Genomic DNA, 27464 nt, shown 5'->3' on the forward strand with positions numbered 1-27464 from the left:
AGTTAGGTTACTTTACGTCATTATGTTTTGTTTTTACTGATGGCAATTTAAAAATTTTTTACTTAATTTAATTTATAATTGCAAAAAAGTTCATTTTCCAAAGTCAAATCCACCAAACAAGGTGTGTTCTGAGAAGTCTATCTTTGATTTGCAATTCTTATACCCTCTTTTGTCTTTCCCTGATTGGTAACCTTTTTTTTTCCTTTAACTAGTTTTTTATTTATCCTTATGTTTTTTTTTAATTTTTTATTGTTATGTTAATCACCATATATTACATCATTAGTTTTTGATGCATATCCTTATGTTTTTTAAATATGTAAGTACATATGTACATATTATGTTTTCTTTTTTTGTTTGGTGAAAAATAACATACACATACACACTGTGCACTTTAGTGTTTGGAAGAGATAATTTTTAATTTGGTGGTTGTAGGTCTGGTGCTGGTAATACAAAAAGAAGGTGGTAGTTGAAATGTGCTTTATGTGCATAGAAGGAAATAGTTTCTTAGATGACTGCTTCATGGGGTGCCTGGGTGGCTCAGTCATTAAGTGTCTGCCTTCAGCTCAGGTAGTGACGCCAGGGTCCTGGGATCGAGCCCCCGCATCAGGCTCCCTGCTCCGTGGGAAGCCTGCTTCCGCCGCTTCCCCAGCTTGTGTTCCCTCTCCATGAAAAACTCGTGGAGTACTTATAAAAAAAAAAAATTCCAGCCCTCTGATTTGGTAATCCTGCTCCTGAAAGCCAGTTCTAAGAAAAGAGAGGGCTCAATTAAATTCACAAAGATGTTTGCTATAGGTAAATCTATAATATCAAAATCTAGAAATACTCTAAATACTCAACATTGAGAGAATTTAATAAGCTGCAATAGTAATAGAAATATTAAATAGCATTGCAAATAATTAGGGTAATTTAGAAAAATAGAATATTTTATGAAAAAGTATGATACCAAACGGAATATGGGTTTTTTATTCCAAATACATAAAAAGGCATTAATACATAAAGTGGAAAGTGCTATTGTGATACAGTGGTGGGATTACTGATGGGCTTTTGTTCTCTAAAATTATTTATGACTTTAAGGTTTTTTAAAAAATTTAGGTGCTAAATGAGGACCACATTTGAATTGACAGGGTTGGGGGATTTAATAAGGGAAGGATTTCATGAAACAGAAATGGAAAATGGCAACTGCATTCAAGGAGAGCCTAAAGAAAATCAATATAGTAAAGAGAACAGGAGTATTTAGTGGATACAATTGAAAGCAATATGTTACTCAGGTTGAAGTCGGGTCAAGGAGGGAAAATAAAAGGTCAGTGGAAGACACACTCAACATTGGGTAGATAATTCATGAAATCCACAAAGGAATATAAGGAGAAGAATGACATGAAAGAAAACTTCTCTCACGAAAATATGAGAAAAGACAAGGGCAACAGGATTTATCTGAAAAACAGGTAGAATAAAAAATAGAAAGGTCATGGTAATCAACCTGTGTAATGAACAATAGCCTATTATCTGGCTTATGAGGAACAGGAAGAGTCACACAGATTTAAGAGATAACAAAAAAAGCTACGCTATCTACAGGGGGGAATAGGGGAGGAATCAAATATGAAGCAGTCATCTTTTTTTTTTTTAAGATTTTATTTATTTATTTGACAGAGAGCACAGAGGGAGAATGAGAGGGAGAAGCAGGCTCCCCACTGAGCAGGGAGCCCCGTGTGGGGCTTGATCCCAAGACCCCTGGGATCATGACCTGAGCCAGACGCAGACACTTAACCAACTGAGCTACCCAGGCACCCCGAGGGATGGAGTTTTTTTAGTAGAGGTTGCTAAAAGTTATATTTTAGTTCCCTGAACTATATCATCTTAGAATATTTTACTAGTATGTGTCCACTATTAAGTCTTTGTTCCTCCTGTTTACAAAAATTGTGGAGGGAGTATAATTTCTAGGATTAAAAAAATTTTTGAATGGCATACTGTTTAACCAGTCAGTTGTTTAATACCTGTTTTTTTCCTTTAATCTCTGTAAGACAAAACACAGGTGATATTCTTACAGATCTTCTTTCCCCTTCACTTACATGACTTTTTTTTTTTTAATGTGTCTTGGGCTTCATTCTTTCCTTGGGGCTCATTTTAAAACTCCAAATAGTTCATGTTTATTCAGAATTACCAGTGTAGCCTGAACTGTATTTAATTTCTCCAAATATGGCCTATTATGTTTGCTTCAGTGGTATTCACTGTAGCCTGTATTCTTTCGGCATTCAGATGTTTGATTGTTATGGAGCCCTGGGTTATTAATATATAACTTGAATTGCAAATTCGATAAATAATTGAATAACTTTCCATAAATCTGACTGAGCAATTGGTTTTTAATAAGAAAATTTATTATCTCATAAAACCAAAAGTCCAGAAGCAGAGAAGTCCAATTAAGTTAAGTAGCAGCTCACTGGAGCCATCAAGAAGTTTCTTCTAGGCTTTCCTTGGTGTGTCAGCTTTTTTCTCAGGTAGCTCACATCATGGTTGCAGGATGAGTGCAACAATTTCATGTGTCGCATCCAGATATGACAACGGGCACAGGAAGAAGAGACAGTCCCCTTTCGTGAGTCTCTCTTAAGAAAGAGAATACCTTTCCCAGAAGTTCCCAGGAGAAGGATCTTAGGTCTTGTTGGCCACAACTGTGTCATACACCCTAGCCTAAATTAGTCCCTGGCAAGAGGAATGGAGCCATCATGACTGGCCTAGATCAGTTGGAAATTGCCCTCTAGGGCTGATTTGGGACCCTCCAAAAAATAAATGGCAGTACCCAGGAAGGTGGATCCTTTTGAGGGGAGAAAATGGGTTTTTGTTGGGACAAAAGGCAGAGGAGAAAGAAAATTAACCAAGCAACTAAGAGTATATACTGCATTAGATTCTTTAGTAAATGGTTTTAGAAGAATTGATTTTTTTATTTGGTCTTGTACCTATCAATGAGGTTAAATTGGTTAATAGAATTGTTCAAATATCCTTTTTTTAATTTTTTTTTTTTGGTCTACTTGTAATATCAGTTACTGAGAGAGGAGTGTAAATATCTCCAACTATAACTGCAGCCTTGTGCATTTCTCTTTTCAACACTGTCAGTTTTTGTCTCATGTATTTTGATCTCTTTTATTAGGTGCATGCACATTTAGGATTGTTGTCTTTTTAAAAAAATTTTTTTATTAGTGAAGTATAGTTGACTTTTGTTTCTTCTTGATGAAGTCACCTCCTTTTTATAAAGCATTGCTTTTTTCCTCTGGTAATACTTCTTGTTTTAATGTCTACCTTTTCTGATATTAACGTAGCCATCCAACTTTATTTTTTTTTAAAGATTTTATTTATTTATTTGACACAGAGAGAGAGACCGCTAGAGAGGGAACACAAGCAGGGGGAGTAGGAGAGGGAGAAGCAGGCTCCCGGCTGAGCAGGGAGCCCGATGTGGGCTCGATCCCAGGACCCTGGGATCATGACCTGAGCCAAAGGCAGACACTTAATGACTGAGCCACCCAGGCGCCCCATCCAGCTTTCTTATAATTAGTGTTTCCATGATATATCTTTCTTCATCCTTTTACTTTTAACCCATCTGTCCTTTGTGTTTAAGATGCATCTCTTGGGATACCTGGCTGGCTCAGTCAGTAGGGCATGCGACTCTTGATCTTGGAGTTGTAAGTTTGAGCCCCACGTTGGGTATAGAGGTTACTTAAAAATAAAATCTTTTTAAAAGATAAATAAAATGTATCTCTTATGAACATTATATAGTTAAGGCTTACTTTTTTTTTAATCCTGACCATCTCTGCCTTTTCATTGAATTACTGAGTCTATTTACATTTCAATGTAATTATCAATATGATTGAATTCAAGTTCTACTATCTTGATAATTGTTTTTTATTCATCCTCTCTGTTCTTTGTTTCCTTTTCCCTCTTTTCTCATCTCTTGGATTTGTTGATTTTTTTTAAAAAAGGATTTCATTTTATCTCTTCAATTGGCTTCTTAACAGGCTTCTTAGCTGTGTGTGTGTGTGTGTGTCTGTGTGTGTATACTTTTTTTTTACACTTTTTAAATACTTCTAGAGTTGGGTCTCAACCTTCACATATGGACATTTTGGGCCAGATAATTATTTGCTATGAGGGGCTAACCTGCACATTATAGGACGTTTAATAGCATTTCTCACCTCTGCCTACTACTAGATACTGGTAGCCATAGCCCCTGTCGTGACAATGAAAAATGTCTCCAGTGATTGCCACCGCTGGGAGTAGGAAGGGGCAAGCTGCCCTTGGTTGAGAACTCAGCTCTAGAGCTTACATTATGCGTTTTTAATTTATAACAGTCTCTCTTGAAGTAATATACCACTTCCCATATTGTGTTAGAATCTTCGAATAGTACTCTTCTGTTTTCTCTCTCTCATCCTGTGCTATGGTCGTCCTCCATTTTAATTCTATACATTACAAACCCCACATTGCACTGCTATTATTTTTGCTTTAAACAGTCAATTTCCTGTTAAAGACATAACAGAAGAGGAGTAAAAATTTTATATTTACCAAGCTCATCTTGTACTTTTCCTACTCTAGCCCTGGGATCAGCCATTGTTCCAAGGAACCCTGATTCCTTTTAGTGGAAAGTCATAATTAGCTAGAATCTGGGTGCTAGATATGCTACTGCTATGTTATGTGTGTACATTTATACGCACACATATTTATATCTATGTTTATTTCTATATAATGAAAACTGTGGGTTCATACTCATGTATCTAATTTCAGTCAAACAACTCTAGTTTTCTCCTTTCCCTTCTTTGATAGTGAAAAACCTAACTTCCATTATCTTTCATTTATTTACTTATTTTATCAGTTCTCCCGTAAGCAACCAGTCTGTTGTTGTTGCCGTTGCCCCCATCGCCATGCAGAGGCCTTTCTCACTCCACTCGGGCTCTGACATCCTGTAGACTCCTGCGTCACCCCACCTGTTTCTGACACTCTCCCCACATTACCCTTCTGCATGGATGCCAGTCTCACCCCTTCTCAGCTCTAACACCTATGACAGGCTGCCTTCCCACCCAGAAGGCCTTTTCATTTCTTTTGGATTCTGATACCACTTTAGCCACCCCTTCCAGTGGACATTCTGCTCAAGCTTTGAGACTCTCTGTGGGGTGGCTTGCACTCATGGAACTCCTCTCTGGCTTACGGGGCTGTGACTGTACATGCGTGCTGTGTCCTGAGTTTCCCAGCATGGACACCCTCCTCGTCTTACTCTGATTTCCCTGCTAGACCTGTTTCTGCAGTGGGCTCTGACGTTTCCTGCTAAGCCACTCTTCTTCCAATTTTGGTATATGTGCTGCTGAAGCGAGCACCTGCTAAGCCACTCTTCTGTTTAGCTACCTAGTTGTTCATCTTGCTTTGCACTAGCTGACAGCTTTAGTGCTGAATTGTTTGGGAAACAAAGGGCAAAAGGAAGAGGACCTTTCACTTGTTAAAACAAAAATAGCCTTCATTACGGTTTGAAATAATAGATTTGTATAATCATTTGATTATCTTCTCTTGTAACCTTTCTGAGGGTCAGGACAGTTTCGTGGATACAGTATAGTTTCCCAAGGATCTAGCATAAAGTATGTGCTCAGTAAATTTTTACTGAATGAACAAATACTCAGATTAAGTACTTCAATCAGATTATACAGCTGGTAATGTGTTTATATGTTGAAGGCATGATTTGGACATACTTCTCAGAGTCTCAAGTTATCCTGACTGCTTTTACATCACATACTTTTACTATAAAAAACTCTTTGGAGAACAGAGGGAGTTTACGATGTACAGAGTTTATCTCAATACAGGAGTTCATTATAAATTTAGTATAAAGGTTAGAGCTTTTAAATAGTTTAAAAATAATATCTTTCACTTGTATAAAACTATATTCATTGAGTCATAAAATGTTGGTGCCGAACGGGGCTCCAGAGATAATCTTGTTCAGCACAACTAAGCAGTATTACACACATGTCAAATACTAGTATTTGGAGAGGGTTGGGTTTGGGTGAGGTGAGACAATATGTAGGTAATGTGGGTAAGCCCTCCCGGTGATTCTGATTACACCTTTTGTCTCTCAAAGTAGTCCTCAGTCTGATTTTACCTGATCCACACAGCAACCCTTAGAGACCTATAGGGCAAGGAAAATTCAACAGATGGGGGAGCTGAGGCCCCTGGGAATCAGAATGACTTCTCAAGGTTTCTTTTCCATCTTTATCATTCTCCAGAACATTTTAGATAGAAATGTGATATTGTTTAAAATTTTTTCTGTAATGCAAGGTAATTGTCATAATGGAGGGTATGGAAGAAGAAGGTGTGAAATAGCCTAAGAATTTGACAATTGAGCTATTAATTTATGAGTTTCATTTCATTTCAGCAGTGCTCAAAAAGTTGATGAGTTAAATTCCAGGTTGTTAGGAAAATTAAATCATTTACAGATACTAGTCCTATTTTGTTATTGAAGAATTGTAAGAAAATTACTGAAGAAATACCTGGGAGAGGGAAGAATTTCTCTCAAACTCGTACATCTTTAGTGGAACTTACTGGTACTCCTTACCTATGCATGCTGCTAATATTAGCATTGCCCTAAGAAACAATGTCTTAATTCCATATGTCATTAGAATTGTTTTGCAATGGATGTATTGAGTATGCCCACTTGTAATTTTTCACAGGTTACTTAATGACCCAGTTAGAGTTCTCAAGAAATGACTTTAATTTATAGATCATCAGAAATGAGATCCTGAAAAGCTACTTTGCCATGCTGAATAGTTCAAAAGATGAATGTTTCAGTGTGAAATATTTTCTCTTGCCTTATTTAAATTGACTTATTGGAACCTGAAAAGTAATTTTTCAAAAATGTATTGCAAATAATTCAAAACTTAGTTTGCTGTGTTCTTATATTATTCACATTTAGAACCTTATTTTCCAACAAAATTTATTGAGAGACATGTGAGTATCCTTCCTGTTATTTTATCTTTCACTCTTAACTCTCACCAAGGGAAAATCAATTTTTTTGAGTGTGAGAGCAATGCCTTCCTTGCAAAGTTTGAGGACTGTATGTCAAATATGTAAAATACCACATATTATGTATGACATTTAACAGGTGCTTAATCATTGTTTTTATTGATTTACCTGGTCTTTATCATCTTCTACAAGAAGTAGCTTTAACTGCTTTACTATTAAATAAATTCTTTTCCCCCTACTCTTCTACAGGCGTATCTACATCAGCGATCAAAATGGCATCAACCAGACTTCCTTCCCCCAAAAGTTTAGTAGGTGCCCCAACTCAGATTCTTGCACAGTTTCCTAAACAGCATCAACAGTCTCCTAAGCAGCAGTTACATCAAGTGCAGCAACAGACCCAGCAACAGGTGGCCCAGCCTGCTCCAGTATCTCATCAGCAACAGCCTCAGCAATCTCCTTTGCCACCTGGTATCAAGCCTACCATTCAAATCAAACAGGAGTCAGGTAACTGGAAAATGTTTATAAGATGTAATTCTTCCCTAGTCACTACTTCTCTGGAGACTGTGAGTATATATGGATATACAGTTCCCTCAAGCACCAGAGTTTTAATTCCAAAATATGTTTTGAGAGCCTCCTGTTGGAAATACTTATATAAAGAACTGGAGTTTGGGAATGGAAATGAGAAAAAAAGCAATTTGCTCAGCAGGAACAGTTATTTTCAATGAACTCTCCAGGGAGATAAGGAAGCTGAGGAAGCAAACCCAGATTTTAAAATTATACTCTGGATGCATTGGGGTTATAGAAAGTAGGCAGTCAAAAAATTAGTCTGGAGAGTTTTATGTTAGAATGCTATATTATGAATTTGGCATAAAATTGTATGAGCAGAGGTGCTAAGATTATAAGACATTGTGTACAATGAAGAAGTTTGTGGAATAATAATTTAGGAGTTTATTGAAAGCATCTCTAGCACAGTGGAAACTCAGAAGTAGGAGTCAATTAGTGTAAGTTATTGAATCATAAAAGTATTGAATGGAAAAGCAAGTAGGATGGGGGTTCAAACACAGGGAAATTGAAAAGACTCTTAATATACTTAATATCTTTAAGAAATGGAAATGGCTTTTTTTCTTCCTCCAATGAGTCTGGACTTTATTTGGTGGTAAAAGAAGCATTGAGGATGCTGACATTTTCAGATTTGTTTTTTGATAGGAACATTTTATTACTAGTTTTGAGATATGACTGACATATCTCAAACATTGTATTACTTATAGGTGTACAACATAATTTCTTTATATAATTCAAAATGATTACAGTAATTTAGTTAATATCCATTATTACACATAGTAACATTTCTTTTCCTGTGATGAGAACTTTTAAGATTTATTCTCTAAGCAACTTTCAGGTACAGTACAGTATTAACTATAGTCACCATACTGTAGGTTACATGCTCAGGATTCATTTATCTTATAACTGGAAGTTTATACCTTCTGACCACCTTTACCCATTTTGGGCAGCCCTCCACCACCTGCCTCTGGCAACCATCAGTATTCTTTGTATCTGTGAGTCCTTTTTTTGTTTGTTTTTTTTAAGATTCTACATGTAAGTGAGATCATGTCTTTCTGTCTTATTTCACTTAATACCCTCAGGGTCCATCCACATAGTTGCAAATGACAAGATTTCTTTCTTTTTAGTTTTTATTTTAATTCGTTAGTTAACATACAGTGTTGTATTAGTTTCAGGTGTACAATATAGTGGTTCTACAATTCCACTTATCACCTCGTGCTCATCACAACAAGTGCACCCCTTAACCCCCATCACCTATTTAACCCATCCTCCCCCCCCACCTCCCCTCTGGTAACCATCAGTTTGTTCTTTATAGTTAAGAGTCTGTTTCTAAGTTTCTCTCTCTCTCTCTCTCTCTTTCTCTCTCTCTCTGTCTCTTTCCCTTTGCTCATTTGTTTTGTTTCTTAAATTCCACATTTCAGTGAAATCCTACATTATTTGTCTTTCTCCAACTGACTTATTTTGCATTATATTCTTTAGCTCCATTCATGTTGTTGTAAATGGCCAGATTTCAGTCTTCTTTATGGCTGAATAATATTCCATTGTGTGTATATACACACACACACACACACACACACACACACAACATCTTCCTTCTCCATTCATCTATCAGTAGACACTTCGGCTGCTTCCATAGTTTAGTTATTGAAAATAATGCTGCAGTAAACATAGGGGTGCATGTATCCCTTCAAATTAGTGTTTTTATATTCTTTGGGTAGATATACCCAATAGTGCGATTGTTACATCATAGGGTAGTTCTATTTTTAACTTTCTGAGAAACCTCCATACTGTCTTCCACAGTGGCTACACCAATTTGCATTCCCACCAACAGTGCATGAGGGTCCTTGCCAACACTCTTTCTTATGTTTTTGATTTTAGCCATTCTGTCAGGTGTGAGGTGATATCTCATTGTAGTTCGGATTTGCATTTCCTTGAGGATAAGTGATGATGAGCATCTTTTCATGTGTCTCTTGGCCATCTGAATGTCTTTTTTTGGAGAAGTGTCTGTTCATGTCTTCTGTCCTTTTTTTTTAATTGGATTATTTGTTTTTTAGGTGTTGAGTTTTATAAGTTCTTTATATATTTTGGATATTAACCCTTTATCAGATATGTCATTTTCAAATATCTTCTCCCATTCCATAGCTTTTAGTTTTGTTGATGTTTCCTTCACTGTCACTATGTAGAAGCCTGTTATTTTGATGTAGTCCCCAAGTTTATTTTTGCTTTTTGTTTCCCTTGCTTCAGGAGACATATCTAGAAAAAAATTGTTACAACCAATGTCAGAGAAGTTACTACCTGTGTTCCCTTCTAGGATTTTTATGGTTTCAGGTCTCACATTTAGGTCTGTAATCCATTTGAATTTATTTTTGTGTATGGTGTAAGAAAGTGGTCCAGTTTCTTTTTCTTTTCTTTTTTTTTTTTTTTAAGATTTTTTTTATTTACATTAAAAAAAAAAAAAAAAAGATTTTATTTATTTATCTGAGATAGAGAGCGAGAGAGAGAGAGAGCACCAGTGGGGGGAACAGAGGGAGAACAGGCTTCCCAATTAGCAGGGAGCCTGATGCAGGGCTCAATCCCAGGACCCAGGATCATGACCTGAGCCAAAGGCAGATATGTTTAACTGACTGAGCCACCCAGGCACCCCAAAAGTGGTCCAGTTTCATTCTTTTGCATGTTGCTGCCCAGTTTTCCCCATACCATTTGTTCAAGAGACTGTCTTTTTCCCATTGGATATTTTTTCCTGCTTTGTCAAAGATTAATTGATTTGTGGGTTTATTTCTGAGTTTTCTGTTCTGTTCTGTTGATTTGTGTGTCTCTTTTTGTGCCAGTACCATACTGTTTTGATATCTACAGCTTTGTAATATAACTTGAAATCTGGAATTGTGATGCCTCCAGCTTTGCTTTTCTTTTTCATGATTGCTTTGGCTATTCAGGGTCTTTTGTGGTTCCATACAAATTTTAGGATTGTTCTAGCTCTGTGAAAAATGCTGGTGGTATTTTGATAGGGATTGAATTAAATGTGTACATTGCTTTGAGTAATATAGACATTTTAACAATATTTGGTCTTTCAATCCATGAACATGGAATGTCTTTCCATTTCTTTGTGTCATCTTGAATTTCATCAGTGTTTTACAGTTTTCAGAGTATAACTCTTTTACCTCTTTGGTTAGTTTTATTCCTAGGTATCTTATTGTTTTGGATATAATTATAAATGGGATTGTTTCTTAATTTCTTTTTTGCAGCTTCATTATTGGTGTATAGAAATGCAACAGATTTCTGTTTTTGTATCCTGTGAATTTACTGTGTTTTTTGTATCCTGTGAATTTACTGACTTCATATATTAGTTCTAGCGGGTGTTTTTGGAGTCTTTCAGGTTTTCTGTATAGAGTGTCATGTCATCTGCAAATAATGAAAGGTTGACTTCTTCCTTACTGATTTAGATGCCTTTTGTTTCTTTTTGTTGTCTGATTGCTGTGGCTAGGACTTCCAGTTCTATGTTGGATAAAAGTGGTGAGAGTAGACATCCTTGTCTTGTTCCTGACCTTAGGGGGAAAGCTCTCAGTTTTTCCCCATTGAGTATGATGTTTGCTGTGGGTTTTTCATATATGGTCTTTATTATGTTGAGGTATGTTCCCTCTAAACCTTTGTTGAAGGCTTTTACCATGAATGGATGTTATACTTTGTCAAGTGCCTTTTCTGCATCTACTGAAATGATTATATAGTTCTTACCCTTTCTCTTATTAATGTGATGTATCACATTGATTGATTTGCAAATATTGAATCACCCTTGCAACAGGAATAAATCCCACTTGATGGTGGTGAATGATTTTTTTAATGTATTGTTGGATGCAGTTTGCTAGTATTTTGTTGAGGATTTTTGCATCTGTGTTCATCAGAAATATTGGCCTATAGTTCTTTTTTTCTTTTTTTTCCCCTGGTGTCTTTATCTGGTTTTGGTATCAGGGTAATGCTTGTCTTATTCCAAAAATGAATTTTTAATCATCTCTTTTGAACAGCAGGGGTAGGAGATACTAAAAAATTTCTAGTGAGCACAAGGTATAGTTAATTATACAAAATCTAGTGTGGCTATATGATACTATATATTTATTATGTTGTCTGGACTCTCTTTTATTCCATGTGAAAATGCTTATAAAAGCTTTTCTAGATTGACTCAAAAACTTTAGCCTTCTAACCCTGTTTTCCCCATCTGTCTTAAGCTCCTCAGTTGTAGAGTCTTATGCCATGACTGCTTTAAGAAGTCTAACCATCATAGTTATAGGAGGAATATGTTAGTAATAAAGTCCCACTAATTAGCTCTGGGTTGTTCACTCATACTAGATTTTGATTCAGTCTAGTTTATCAGTTTTTCCTCTTATGGATCATGTCTTCGGTATCAATTCAAAGAACTTTGCATAGTTCTAGGTTTTAACATTTTTCTCCTATTTTTTTCTCTAAAAGTTTTATAGTTTTATCCAAGTCATAATCTATTTTGAGTGAATTTTTATATAATTAAGTGTGAGGTTTAGGTCAAGGTTAATTTTTTTTTGCCTGTGGATGTAATTGCTTTTGCACCCTTTGTTGAAAAGGCTATCAAACTCTATTGAATTGCTTTGGCATCTTTGTCAGAAATCAGTTGGGCATATTTGTGTGGGTTTATTTTTAGGTACTCCATTTGTTTCATTGATCTTTGTGTCTGTCTCTCTGTTAGTACCATACTGTCTTGATTATAATAGCTATATAGGAAGCTCTAATGTAGATAGAGTGATTCCTTCCACTTTATTTTTCTATTTCAAAATTATTTTAGCTATTCTAGTTTTGTTGCCTTTCTATATAAATTGAAGATTAAATGTATCTGTGTGTAGTAAAACTTTACTGGGATTTTTCTAGGAATTGCATTAAGCTTCTAGATGAGTTTAGGAAGAATTGACATTGTGTTGAGTTACCCAGTTCATGAACAGAGTGTGGCACTCCATTCATTTAGGTCTTCTTTCACTTTCATCAGTGTTTCACAGTTCTCAGTGTACAAATCCTTTACACGTTTTGTTACATTTATACTTAAGTATTTCATTTTCTCTGTGTTGTTTTATTTTCATTTCTCATATCTAGAGTGAGTTTGAACAACTCTTTATGTTTGAGAGCCCTTCGTATTTTATTTTTTGTGTGTAGTCTGTATTCATTGTCCATACTTCTACTGTAGTATTTTTCTCATCAATTTCTGGGAATTTTATTGTATCAGGATAATTAGTAAGTCTTGTGTGTGTTTCATGATTTGCAGAGATTTTCCTCCCCATTTGTCTGTCTGTTGTTGACTTTATTTATGCGGACTTCTGCTGTGTAGATCCTTTTTTGTTTTTATATAGTTGAATTTATCAGTGTAGTCTTTAATGCTTCTAGATTTTTAGTTACAGTTCACATTTTTTACCTTTAAATATTTTCCAATTTATCCCAGTATGAGGAATTGATTGTGTATTGCTAGTCTTGGGAAGTTGGTCTGTAGTTTTCTTTTTGGGTACAGTCTTTGTCAGACTTTAGTTTAATGTTATGTGTGCTTTCAAGAAAGACTTGTAATATTTTCCTTTTTAAAAATGCTTGGATTTTTTTTTTTAAAAAGCTTTATTGAGATATAATTTATATACCATTCAAATAACCATTCAAAGTGTACAGTTCAGTAGTATTTAGTATATTCACAGATATGTGTGACCATCACCATGTTGATTTTAGAACATTTTCATCACTTTGAAAAGAAACCCTGTAACCATTAGTTATCATTCTCTGCTCCCTATGACAACCTCTCCAGCCCTAAGCAACCACTAATCTACTTTCTGTCTCTGGATTTTCATATGAATGGACTCATGTAATATGTGGTCTTTCGTGACTGGTTTCTTTCGCTTAACAGTGTTTTCAAGGTTCATACATGTATTGGTATTTCATTCCTTTTTATGGCCAAATAATATTTCACATTTTGTTTATCCATTTGTCCACTGATATACATTTGGATTTTTTCCACCTGTTGGCTGTTATGAGTATATTCTGTGGAAAGCATTCATGTGTAAGTTTTTGGGTATTCAGTTCTCTTGTGTATATACCTTGGAGTTGAATTGCTCAGCTGTATGTTAACTATGTATAGTTGTTTGAGAAACTACTGGACTGTTTTCCAAAATGACTACCATTTTACATCTCCATTAGTGTATGAGGGTTCCAATTTCTCGTCCTCCTTTCCAACACCTGTTATTCTCTGACTTCGATTCTAGCCCTCCTAGCTTGTGTGAAGTGGTATTTCACTGTGGTTTTGATTTGCATTTTTCTGATGACTAATGATGTCAAACACCTTTTCCTGTGCTTATTGGCCCTTTTTATATCCTCCTTGGAGAAATATTTATTTATATCCTTAGTCCATTTTTAAATTGGGTTATCTTTTTATCACTGAGTTGTAGTAGTTTTTTTTAGTTTATATATTTTAGATATTAAACCTTTATTAGATATATGATTTACAAATATTTCCTGCCATTCTGTTGGTTGTCTTTTCACTTTCTTGATGATGTCCTATTACAAAAGTTTTTCATTTTGGTGATGTCCAGTTTATTTTTTCTAATGTTGCTTATGCTTTTGGTATCATATTTAAGAATCTTTTACCAAATCCCTGATCATAAAGATTTATCTCTTTGTCTTTTTCTAAGTGTTTGATAGTTTTACCTCTTAAATTTAGGTCTTTGAGCCATTTTGAGTTAATTTTGTTATGATGTGAAGTAAGCCTCCCATTTCATTCTTTTGCATATGGCTATCCATTTTTTCCAGTACCATTTATTGAAAAGACTGTCTCCCCCCCCTCCCACCCCCACCGCTGAACTGTCTTGGTACCTTATTGAAAATCAGTCAACCACATGTGTGGGTTTGTTTCTGTACTCTCAATTCTGTTCCATTAATTTGTATGTGTATCCATATGCCAGTGCCACATTGTTTTGGTTACCACTGATTTGCAGTACTTTTTGAAACCAGGAAGTGTAATTACTATTATCTTGTTCTGTTTTTAAGGATTGTTTTGACTATTTGGGTCCCTTGCAATTCCATAAGAATTTTGGAATCAGCTTATCAATTTCTATAAAGAAGTCAACTGAGATTCCGAGAGGGATTGCATTGAATCTGTAGGTCAGTTTAGGAGTATTACCATCTTAATAATGTTAAATCTTTTGGTCCATGAACATGAGATGTTTTCCCATTTATTTAGATCTTCTTTAATTTATTTCATCAATGTTGTATGGTTTCTGGAGTATAAATTTTACATTTTTGTTAAATTTATTCCTAAGTATTTTTTTGAAGCTACTGTAAATGAAATTGTTAATTTCATTTTTTGGATATTCGTTGCTAATTTATACAAATGCAACTGATTTTTATGTTGATTTGATACCCCATACCTTTGCTGAACTCATTTTTTAGCTCTAATAGTTTTAGGTGAATTTCTTAGGATTTCCTATATAAAAGATCATGTCATCTACAAATAGAGATGATTTCTGCTGTTACAGTCTGGATGCCTTGTATTTCTTTTTCTTGCCTAATTTCCCTGACTAGAGTCTCTAGTAAAATGTTGAGTATAACTGTCAAGAGTGAACATCAAAGTTTTGTTCCTTGTTCCTTCTTTTCATAGAACTTCCTTTAGTGTCTCTTGTAAGGCAACACATTGTTACTAGCAACAGAGTCCCTCCATTTTTGTTTATCTGGTAGTCTATTTTGCCTTCATTTCTGAAAAATAGCTTTGCTGGATATTGGATTCTTGGTTGGCAGTTTTTTTTCTTTGAACACTTGGAATAGTTGTCTCAATGCCTGTTAAAGTCCACAGTCTCTGCTGAGAAGTCAGTTATTAACCTTAATGCAGTTCCTTTATAAGTGATAAGTTGGTTTTTTTATGTTACTTTCAAGATTTCTTCTGTTGCTTTTGACTTTTAGCATTTTTAGTATGATGTGTCTGTTTATAGATCTCTTTGTGTTTATTCTGTTTGGAGTTTGTAGAGCTTCCTGAATGTATAAGTTACTGCTTTTCAATAAATTTAGGACATTTTCGGCAATTTCTTTGAATATTTCTTCTTCTCTTTTCTTGCTGTTCTTTTCTTTTGGTAGTTCTGTTACATATTTTTGGGCACTTGCTGCTGTTCTACATTTCTCTGAGGTTCTGTTCATTTTTCTTCATTCTTTTTTCTCTGACACTTTTTTCAGCTTGCATAATCTAATTGCTCTATTTTCACATTTGCTCTTTTATTTTTTCCTGCCGTTCAAATCTACTCTTGAGCCCCTCTAGCGAATTTTTTATTTCAGTTACTATACTTTTTTACCCCAAATTTCCCCTTTGGTTCTTTTTTTGTAATTCCTATTGCTTTATTAATACTCTGATGCAACTTTGTTGTCATATCCTCTTTTACTTCTATGATAATGCTTTTCTGTACTTCTGTGAACATATTTATAATGGCTACTTTGAAGTCTTTTGTTGTTAAATCTGACATGTGTTTGCTCTCATAGGGAATTTCTGTTGCCTGCTTTTTTTCCCAGTGTATGGGTCATATTTTCCCGTTTCTTTGTATGCCTCCTTGTATTTTGTTGGAACTGGACATTTTAGATATTTATATTGATATTTTATTTAGTTTACTTAATTATTTTTTAAAAAGTAGACTCCATGCCCAACGTGGGGCTTGAACTCAGAACCCTGAGATTGACAGTCACATGCTCTACAACTAAGCCAGCCAGGCACCCCTTGATATTTTAGATATTAGGCATTATATATTGTACCTAGATTGATCTTCTTGTACCTTCCCAGTCTGTGATTTTTTTTTGTTATTTACTTCATTATTTGTTGTTTTGTAACTAGATCGATTATTTTAGTGAAGTAAGCTTCTGATCCTGTTGCTCAGGGAGTTACAGCTCTGGGTATGCCCACAGTTCTGAGATGACAGTGGAATCAGTGTGACTCTCTCCTGCTCTTTCTCTGACCACACCCAACTGTTAAACTACTCTTGTTTTCAACAGTGTCTTGGAGTCTTAAGTTGCTTTACAAACTAATCTAAATTTTTGGAATAGTTTCAGAGGTGTATTTGTTCTGACCACAGGAGGGTTCCTCTTAGCTTCCTTATACCTCAGTCCTCTTCTGCAAGCTATCTGGCCTATTGTCTTGAATGTTGGGGTTTTTTGCTTGTTTGTTTTTAACATTTTATTTATTTGAGAGAGAGCATGAGCAGGGTTGAGGGGCAGAGGGAGAGGGACAAGCTGACTCCCCTCTGAGCAGGGAGCCCGACGCAGGGCTCAACCCCAGGACCCTGAGATCATGACCCGAGCCAAAGGCAGACGCTTAACCAACTGAGCCACCCAGGTGCCCCGACTGTTTTTTCTGAAATCCATAAATCTTCTTCCAGTTGCCTTTCATCACGTCCTCAACTGTTCTTGAGAGCTTAAACTTCTCCGTGCTCTATTACAAATGAAGTCAGTTCCTTTGGGAAGAGATTGCAAACTACCTATTTTATCATCTGTTTCTACCCTCAGGCAGCTCTGGAGCTCTTCTCTGAATGACACTCCTGCTCTAGAACCTGAGCATTCAGTGAAGGCAAGGGTAGGAGTGTGGGCAGCAGCCTGATATCCTCTTGGCTTGCTTCTCCTGGTGGTAGAGCCACCACCTCATAAGCTAGGGCAATGGTGATCAGGACTCCAGTTTCTCAGTAGCCTTGTGCCCAAAGTATAGCCTTTGTTCCATCAGTTGGGGGATTGGCAGAAGAAGGGAATGCATACTTCTTGACATCACTTGCCTGGGGCTTAGCAATACTTACCTGGGGGCAGGATGAGGTAAACTGAAGTCCTGCTGCTCCTCGGAAGAAAGCCCTCTAACAGGGAGCTGGAATAAGAGGAAACCTTGTGTTCTTGACTACAGCAGTCTGGGGAGGAGTCTTTCCCTCACTCTTAGTGGGTAAGGAGGGACAGGTCTTAGTTTAAATACCACAGATCTCTCCTTTCTTACTGAATTTTTCTATATACTCTTGAGTAGATGTTTCTTCATTTGTCCTCGGGACTATTTCCAGAGCTTCTCATTGGTTATCATTTTACTAGTTCCATTGGGTTAGCAGATTAGCAGAGCTCCTCATGCTCTCTTGTCAGAAATTGGTCTTTGAATGGTTTTCATTTTTAATTGAGATATAATTGACATATAACATTGTATTATTTTTAGGTGTATAACATAATTTTTTGATTGATATATGTATATATTATGAAATACTCACCCCAACAAGTTTAGTTAATACTGATCACCACAAAGTTACAAATTTTTTTTTTCTGATGATGAGAACTTTAAAGAGGAATGGTTTTAAATACATTGTAATTATCTTCTTTTTACAGGACTATAGAATTGTTCTGTGAAACTATCTGGGCCTGCTATTTATTGATGAAGGGGGAGGAGTCCTTAAAATTTATCTTAAGGAAATTTGTCTAATTAGATACCTGTCTTTTCTGAAGCCCATTTTGATAACTAATATTTTTCTAGATAATAATCTGTTTGATCTAAATTTTCAACCTATTTGCATAGGACTGAGCAAAGTAATCTCTTATGATTCCATTAAGTTTTTTCTGTCTGTGGTTATTGGGGGAGGTGTACTTCTTTTTATGTGTCTTAAGCATTATTGTAATTCACTAATGAGATAATACTGGAAAAAATGTTTTCCCTACAACTTCACTGGTTATGATTTATTATAATCAGAATTTCTTTATCTCTACAGTAATAATACTTTAGTGAATTCTTGCTATGTATTAGGTACTTTACAATTTTGATTTATTTAATCTTTATAACAACCCAAGAATGTATATACTGATAGTATCTTTATTTTATGGATGAGAAAACTGAGTTATAGAGATAATAATTTGCCCAATTATGTCTAGGTGATGATCATAATTTTAACTAATTAGTTGGCCTACAAGAAATTTAAAATTATTTAAGGTTGTTAAATAAATAGATGTATTTGCTTCCTAATATCTCAACCTAAATCACTATCTAAAAAGTAATATAATTTTTAGTTGTCTATGACAATATACTCCATCCCATGGATTTTTTCAGGTAAGTTAGTGGGGGGGGGGAAAGTGTTACCAATAATTTCCTTCCTCAGTTAACAATTACTAGTACTTAAATTTATAGTTAGCATGAGAGATTCATTTTATTTTTTATTTTACTTTTTTTGAGAGATTTCTTTTAAATGGATATTTTACATTTGGAAAGTCAATGTAACAATTAACATTTAAATAAAAATTTTGAAAAATGTAAAAAAAATCCGCATCGTTACACTAATTTGGTTTGAAAGCTCTTATTTGACGTGATCTTAGACAAAAGAAAAAATGTTCTTTTAAAGAAATTGTTAATAGTTTCTGTAATATCTTAATTATTTTATTGAATGAGAGAAATCAGGAAAGAGGAATTTAAGGAATGAAAATTGAGAATTTCATCATTTTGAAAAAGCTTCTCTTTAGGCAAGACTGAGCAAAAATGTGTAACTACTGCCCTCTTGGGTTGGTATAAGGAAAGTGTTTTTCAAAATAATCTGTATTGAGATTTCTCTTTCTTCTTTCAAAGGTGTTAAAATCATCACACAACAAGTTCAACCAAGTAAAATCTTACCCAAACCAGTGACAGCAACTCTGCCCACCAGTAGCAATTCCCCTATTATGGTGGTTAGCAGTAATGGTGCCATTATGACAACTAAACTGGTAACCACTCCTACTGGTAAGTTTTCTCGAGCATCAGTCCATTCATTCATCATATAGTCATTGAGTAATTTCTTGGTATCAACGTAGTGCTTGACACTAGGGATATAGAGATTAATGAGACAGTTCTTTAAGAGCCTTCCCCCCCCAACTAAAATTAGCTTTCTTTTATTATCATGGTCTTCTGTTCTTTTACTTTATAGCACATAACTACAGTTTCTAATTTCTTCACTTCTTGTTTGTTGATTTATTGTAGTTCACCTTACTAGACCATAAGCTCCATGATAAGGGACTGTCTTTGTTTTATTCACCATATATATGTAGAGCTGGTCTGGAAGTAGGTGTTTAGTCAGGATTTGTTGAGGAACTGAAAACATACTCTCCCGGCCCAGAAGGATTGCACTCTTAGGAGGTTGAAAGTCTATATTACATTGCGGTGTAGTAAGCATTACTCAGACTTAGAGAAGCACAGGATGCCATTTTGCCCATATATGAGAACAACCAGGCTATGCCCAAGGAAGTGACAGTGTAGAACATTTTAAATAGTACCACCCTTTGTGTCCTTGAGCAGGTTACTAATCCCTGTAAGTCTTTTCCCTTGTCTGTTTAAATGGGATAACAATACCTGTACCATAAGGTTATTATAAGTATTAGAGGAAATCAGGTATGTACAGTCCCCAGCAGAGTGCTCAATAGCTATTATTATTAATTAATGTAAGAATTAGCTACTACTACTATTTTAAATTTATATAACTCTTACCAGATTTTTTGTGAAGGGCCAGTACTTAAATGATAGAATGTAAATAGTGTAAAATGATACCTGTCTCAAGTTTATAAAGCTATCATTTATTGGCCAGGATGTAAAGGTCTATACACTTAATCTCCCTTAGGCTTTAATATCTCTATTCTTAGCAGCAAAACAGAGACTGATGTTAAGCAACTTGCCCAAAGTCATGCAGCCAATAAAAGGAAGATCTGGGATTTGAACCCCCATCTGTTTGACTCTCTTTTTTTTCTTTTTAATTGTGGTAAAATAGAACATGAAATTTACCATTTTAAGTGTATAGTTCATTGACATTCAGTGCATTCATGTTATTTTATAACCATCATCACCATCAGGCTTCAGAACCTTTTCATCTTCCCAAACTGAAACTCTGCACATTAAACAATAACTCTCCATTACCACCTTCCCGCAGTCCCTGCCAACCACCATTCTACTTGCTGTTTCTGCAAAACCTGTGCTTTAAAAACACGCTATTCTTGCATTAAATTTATCATACTCCACCCTCCCTGCCCCTCCCCCCCCGCCCCAAACTGTTTTCCATTTGGTACAAAATAATAGTGTTATTTATATATGATTCTTTACCTTAGGGAAAGATGGTAAAAAATAATAATGTGTCTGTCTGTGCCTGTGTATCTCTGTTAGAAAAGGTGTTTCTTTTTTTAAAACAAAAGCTTAAGTGGAAAATTTTTTGTTAAAATTTAGCTGGTTCACATTATGTTTGTAGCATGTTTACTTTGCACTAGATTTTTTTTTAAGATTTTATTTATTCATTTGAGACACAGAGATACAGAGAGAGAGAGAGAGAGAGCAAGCATGAGTGGGGGAGAGGCAGAGGGAGAGGGAGAAGCAGGCTCCCCACTGAGTCAGGAGCCCAATGTGGGGCTCGATCCCCGGACCCTGGGATCATGACCTGAGCCGAAAGCAGACATTTAACCATCTGAGCCACCCAGGTGCCCCCTCTGCACTAGATTTTTTGAGGGGGAGTCAAATGTATGTTTGTAACTGATTTAAATTAATTCTACCTAATGTTCTTCCCCTCCTCCTTTTTTTGGGTTGTGATTGTATTTAAAAATTTTTAAATATCTTGATAAAAGCATTTTTGCAGGGAGGGAGTTGTTGAAAATGGTTATCACGATGCCCATTCTAATTATTATGAAAAAATGCTTTCCTGTCAAAGAAGGTATTATCTTAGTCATCTTCTTTCTTCCCCAGACTAATAGTTCCTAGTGTAGGAATAGTATTTCTGAGTTACTGGACTTGTAGGAAACTATAACAGGCTCATCTGGTTAGTATTTAATTCTTGTTTGGGAAAAGAAAAAAGTCTTTGGAATAGTGGGGAAGAGTGCAAAATCCTTTGAGAGACATGAAGAAAAATATTCTAATGGGTCAGTTAGAGTTGAGGAAATATGTAAATAGTGAACTTTTTCGGTCAAAAGAAATATTCCTGGCAACTCTTGGCAGCTTCAACTTTAATCTCTAGTAAAATGATGGAATAATTCTTTAAAAGATGGAAATATATTTAGAGAGTAGCAGAGTACAAAATAGTGTAAGTTTATAAAATTTTAAGCAAACAATACTACCTTATTTGCTGAATGCTGACATTGGGTTTGGCACTGTGACTGCATAAAACAGATGTAGAAACCTTAAAATCAGTAACAGAAATTTCTAAAATGCTCTGGCAGGAAAGATGATTAAATTTAAGTTTCTTTTGGCATAGAACTAGTGGAAGAAGGGTAGTGGAAGAAAGAAACATAGTTATACTTTTTCTTGAGGTTGGTAATTTGATGCAACACATCACAAAATTTTATGTGTAAAATTAATCCAAATTAACTTGGCTGTAGTTCTTGCTATGTGCATTGAAAATTGTCTATAAATTGTTACTTAATGTCTTGACACCTTGAAATTCCATTTTCAAGTTGAAGCAATGTAGATTACATTGAATTATAGCTAAACTGTGTAAATTGTCATTCTTCTATAAGTAATGACAAGTTTTTCTTTTGGCTTTTCCCTTTTTATAGGCACACAGGCAACCTATACCCGCCCAACAGTGAGCCCGTCCATAGGTCGGATGGCTGCAACCCCTGGAGCTGCAACCTATGTGAAAACTACCAGTGGTAGCATCATCACAGTAGTACCCAAGTCATTAGCTACCCTGGGGGGCAAGATAATTAGCAGTAATATAGTTTCTGGTAGGTATATCTGAAATACGTTAAAGCTATAGGTAACCAGTAAAGAGGAAAAAACATTTCACTGTTGAAGGATTCTGTTAGATCTGTTTTCTGCTTAGAAATCTGGAGCTTTGTTTTTAGTCTGATGTTTAGTGATTAAGTCTAGTTTTTTATTTCTGCTATTAAATTTTCACACATTAAGTTTTTGACAGTTTTAAAATAGAACATTAGTTGTTTTTAATCAGAATGGAAATACTATGATTTACATTTGTATAGAGATTTTTCATTTACTAAGTATTCTCCCATTTGTCAGTCCTTTCAGAATGGTTAAATCTGAATAGTTGGTATCACCCACAGTTAACAGGTACAGACAGATTTAAGTCTAGAGAGTTGAAACTGACCTATCTAAGGCCACACAAGCTAGATAGAGGAAGAAAGAACTAGGATTTATTCATCTTTGAGGGACCGTATCTCATAATTTCATTTACTAATGTCACTTTTAGCTTATTAAAAATAAAAATATTTGAGTATCTTTATTTTCTTTTCACCATTATATTGATTGTTTACTTTTAAGAAATATTTTACTCAGTGAAAGCTAATATTTATTGGTATTTTGGGACTTTACCTGGTTTTTATCAGCTCATTAATTCCTGCAGTATTTGGACTATGGACTCCGAAGTGGAATGTTAACATAGCATCTGTTTTCGTTATTGGTTTTTAATTAAAATTATGTAAATAATCTCTCATCAAGCAAGCCCTGTGGACTTTAACTATCTACTATTTTTGTAGACTAGCCATATTCTGTATGCCCCAGGTGAGTTGTTCTGACATTTTGAAGTGAAGGGATTGAAGTTCCTGGCAATATATGATGTTGCTAATAACTCGGAATAAAAAAACAAAGCAGGGCATGGTGTTGGCATAAAGCACTGTATTTAAAGCTGCTAATATTGGCTCTCTTTTTAAGTGTAAGTGAGAAAATCCAATGTTTGCCAAACTGAGGAGGGTGAAACCAGTAAGGAAAGAATCATCATACTCTAGCTTTAAGAGGATTTTTTAAATAACTCAGTGAAAACTCAAATTTTGATTTATTACCTGACAGTATCTTAATGGTATAGAGCACATTCTCAAACATTTTTCAAAAAGTGATCATTCTTCATTGGTATGTAGCTTTTTATCACCATAATGGTTTTTCTTTACTTATATATGAATTCATAATAACCTTATAGCTTGAAGGAATGTCTAGATGTCATGAGGCCACTGTTTTCAGGCCTTCTTTATGATTTAGCTGCTTTGTATCAGGTTAGAGCACTATAGTAAGCAAGCGTATTTTCCTAGAAGCAGAGATATATACCCTCTACATGTATACATTTTATCCACCTTTGTATGTAAATACAAAACAACTCATGGTTAGCTGCTTTTTCAAGTATTATTGGGTATACATGAGAAGAGTTCTTAAACTTTTCTAGTACAATAGGATGTACTTGGCACAAAGTTGAAACAGTGCTATTCATTGCATAGAGCTTGTTTTGTGTCTACTCCTGCTTCACTGACACTTTTATTTTAAGGAATCTCTCATTTCTGACTGCTCTAAACTGATCCTTACGTTACATATCAATATTCTTTATAAAGACAGTTTTCTTATTTTATAATGTTTTTTTTTATTTTGTGGTAGTGGGATTACAGGTTAGTTTATTAGCAGTTTTCAGTCCCTGGTTATCTATTCACAGTGAACTGGTAAGCCTAGTTGGATGAATTTGGATAATCCATAATTAGATGCTGGATTCTAGAGTTTGTGCCTACCCGACTTCCCTATTCCACGAACAAAAATGAAATGCTTTTCTTAAAAGATACCCAGACGTCTAGCTGTAAGAATCGAAGGCTTTAAAAAGAAAAATGATACTTTCCCCCTTATTGTGGGTAATTTGGAAAATACAGAAAGATACAAAGAAAATTAAAATGTAATTTTTTACCATCCAGAGAAATATGTTAAGATTTAAGTGTGTATATTTCTGTTCATTTCTTTTTCTGTTCATTTTTTTGGTTATAAGTGTATGTGTGTGTATTTTTAAAATTACATTGAGATCTAATATAATCAGCTTTTACCCTTTTTTCACAGAATAATCTTATTTTCCTATTCTTTTAAATGTATCTTGACACCTCCTCTGCCCCCACTTAATGGTTACACAATATTTTCTTATATGATGCACCATAATTTAGCCATTTTCTCATTGTTGAACGTTTTAGGTTGCTTCCAATTTTTTTTGTCATTATAAATAATCCTGTGATAAACATCATTATACATAAATTATTTTTTTAAAGATTTTATTTATTGAGATAGAGCGAGAGTGAGAGAGAAGGAGAACACAAGCAGGGCGAGCAGCAGGCAGAGGGAGAAGCAGGCTCTCCACTGAGCAGGGAGCCTGATGCAGGGCTCAGTCCCAGGACTCCAGGAACATGACCTGAGCCAAAGGCAGCCACTTAACTGACTCAGCCACTCAGGCACCCCATTATACATAAATTATTATGTGAAGTTCTTACTTTCTTTTCTCTAGAAAGCAGTCATGCTTCCAAAGTGCTTTTTAGAAAGGTCAGCTTTTTCTTTTCATTAGAATAAGTAACTAAATGGAAGGCATGACTATTTTTGCAGTTATTTAACTCCTTAGAATCAGATATTTACATATATGTGTATATATAGAGAACCTATCAGATATGTAAATTTTTTTGTGAACTTTGTTGAGGGTTGGTTAAGGAACCATGCCTATTTTATGCAGAAGATTGGATCCTTCAGAGATGAACTCATTATCTTCTTCACTCAAAGGACATCATGAGAACCTGTGACAGTGGCCAGACTTGATTTTGATTTTCTTGATCCTTAGTACAATGTTCAGGCAAGGAGCTAGTGTTTATATATCTTTTCCATTCGTTCATTCATTTGCTCATTCTTTGAGCAAAGCAGCATAAAACATTATCCAAAAGACCAAATTGTTAGGGTGATGTAAAAAAAAAAATCTCTGAATAGTAAAATCTGGGCCAATAAATTAGTTTCTTTAAGCCATCCTACCATAATGCTCACATTTTTACAGGAATCTTATTTTTAAATAAAAATCCCTGGAATGCATCCAATATCATAGGCCATGATCCAAATGTGACTTACAGTTAATTTGCACCCATTGTGTCAACTCTTTATAATTGAAGACTGTATATATAGTGGGTTTTCTGATAGCCTATGAGCCGGATCTTTAGCTGGGTGCTGTGATACATAGGGATGTACATGGATGCATTCTCTGCCCTAAAGAATGCCAAACAAATGAACTTTTATACATTCTGTTATAGCATGAGAACTGTAGACTGACTATTGTGAAAGTGTAGAGGAAGACCTTTATTTTTATTTTTATTTTTTTAAAGATTCATTTATTTTAGAGAGAGAAAGAGTGGGCATGCGCATAAGTGGGCAGTGGGGCAGAAGGAGAGGGAGGGAGAGAGAATCTCTAGCGGACTCCCCATAGAGCACAAAGCCCAATCAGGCGGGGCTCAACTGGGGGCTTGATCTCACCACCCTGAGATCACGAGCTAACCGAAACCAACAGTCTGATGCTCAAATGACTGAGCCACCTAGGCACCCCTAGAGGAAGATCTTTTTTAAAAAAATGAATAACACTTGTTTCACTGATACAACATAGTTATCAACTGAAAGAAACATGCTCACTGGAATTTTAGACTTTCATAGCTTGATAATTCTAGTCATAAACTATTCTGTTTTAATATGACACTGTACTTTTCCTTATGTTATGCCTTTTTCTTCTGTTTTCTAACTTCTCCCCAGCCACCCTTCATTTTGCTAAGTGGTGAACTTGATTTGCAACTGTTTAATAAATTGACAGATCCCTGTAATGGAAAGGATTAGACAACGACTTGTATACAAATATAATTCACTTGTTAAGAAAGTTTTTCAAAAAAGTGGTCCTTGTGCTTTGGTTAAAGCTTAGTTAACATTTCCTTGAGATAATTTTTAATGCTTACTTTTTTTTTTTTTAAGATTTTATTTATTTATTTGACAGAGACACAGCGAGAGAGGGAACACAAGCAGGGGGAGTGGGAGAGGGAGAAGCAGGCTTCTCGCTGAGCAAAGAGCCCGATGTGGGGCTGGATCCCAGGACCCTGCGTCATGACCTGAGCCGAAGGCAGACGCTTAATGACTGAGCCACCCAGGCGCCCATTAATGCTTACTTTCTGAAAACACTTTTACTAACCAAGTATTTAGTGAGGCTGTATTATTGAAGGTTTCATCATAATCAATCATGTATGAGGCATTAAAGTTAATTAAGAGTTGAAGTTGATACATATGAATAATGGCCAGTGTGGTCTTTGTGGCTCTTAACAGCTTACTATTCAAAAACTACAGATAAAGGGAAAAACATTTGTGAAGCTGGTGTGTGGATAAAAGTGCATTTTTATGTAACCTGTGTTACCTTGGACTGACAAGACATTAGATGATGGCAAGTATAAAGATACATAACGTAATAAGATTGCCAAAAATTGACTAGAATATTCTTATTCTTCGTGTAACCTTATTTCTAAAACTCTAGTCAGGAATGCTGTTTCTCTAGTAGAAAAGAATAAAATTTTGTTTAATTTTTCTTCTTGGGAATATATTAATTGGTCGTGTTTTTAAATGAGTACCTGTTCTGTGCTTAGTCATTTGATAAATGATACGCAAGCCTAGAGAAGAAAAGTATGACTTGCCTGTTTTCATGGGCAGAGGAAATCACAGGCATAGAAGTAGCATTGGGACTCATATGCTCAAGGACCAATGTGGAAACCAACACACTGAAGGAGAGGTACATATTGGATGATCCTGAAAATTAAAGTCTGGCAGAACCTGGAAACCTAAGAGGAATTTGGGCTCTATGTGACAGATAAGAGGAAGCCATAGTGAAGAAGTTACTTAATAGAAGAAGTTACTTATTAGACTTATTATTAGAGTTATTACTTATTATTAGAGCTTGTTGTGTATATTATGGAATAGGAACAAATAAGATCAAATTGGTAGATTAAGGGTCAGGTCATGTAGGATTGTGACACCTAAGAGGGAAAGTTAGAACTATCTAGATAAAATAGGGATTAGGAAGGTTTTTTTTTTTGTTTTATTTTAACGTAATCTCTACCTCCAGAATAGGGCTCAAATTTACAACCCCAAGAGTTACATGCTCTACTGACTGAGTCAACCAGTTACCCTGGAAAGGTTTTTGACCAAT

General features: G+C 35.3%; 1 protein-coding gene across 11 annotated transcripts in view; it reads left to right on the plus strand.

Moving 5' to 3' along the window:
- EMSY (EMSY transcriptional repressor, BRCA2 interacting) overlaps positions 1-27464 on the plus strand; it is an 88108-nt gene that overhangs the window by 32496 nt on the left and 28148 nt on the right. For all 11 annotated transcript variants that reach the window (XM_025894226.2, XM_025894229.2, XM_025894231.2 and 8 more), the window contains 3 exons: positions 7228-7482; positions 19127-19276; positions 22060-22230. In XM_025894226.2, coding sequence (XP_025750011.1) covers positions 7228-7482; positions 19127-19276; positions 22060-22230 — 576 coding nt within the window. The remainder of the gene's footprint in view (positions 1-7227; positions 7483-19126; positions 19277-22059; positions 22231-27464) is intronic.

The sequence above is a fragment of the Callorhinus ursinus genome, unplaced genomic scaffold (assembly GCF_003265705.2).
Source record: "Callorhinus ursinus isolate GAN/ISIS: 27379988/994484 unplaced genomic scaffold, GSC_fseal_2.0 scaffold35, whole genome shotgun sequence".
Lineage (NCBI taxonomy): Eukaryota > Metazoa > Chordata > Mammalia > Carnivora > Otariidae > Callorhinus > Callorhinus ursinus.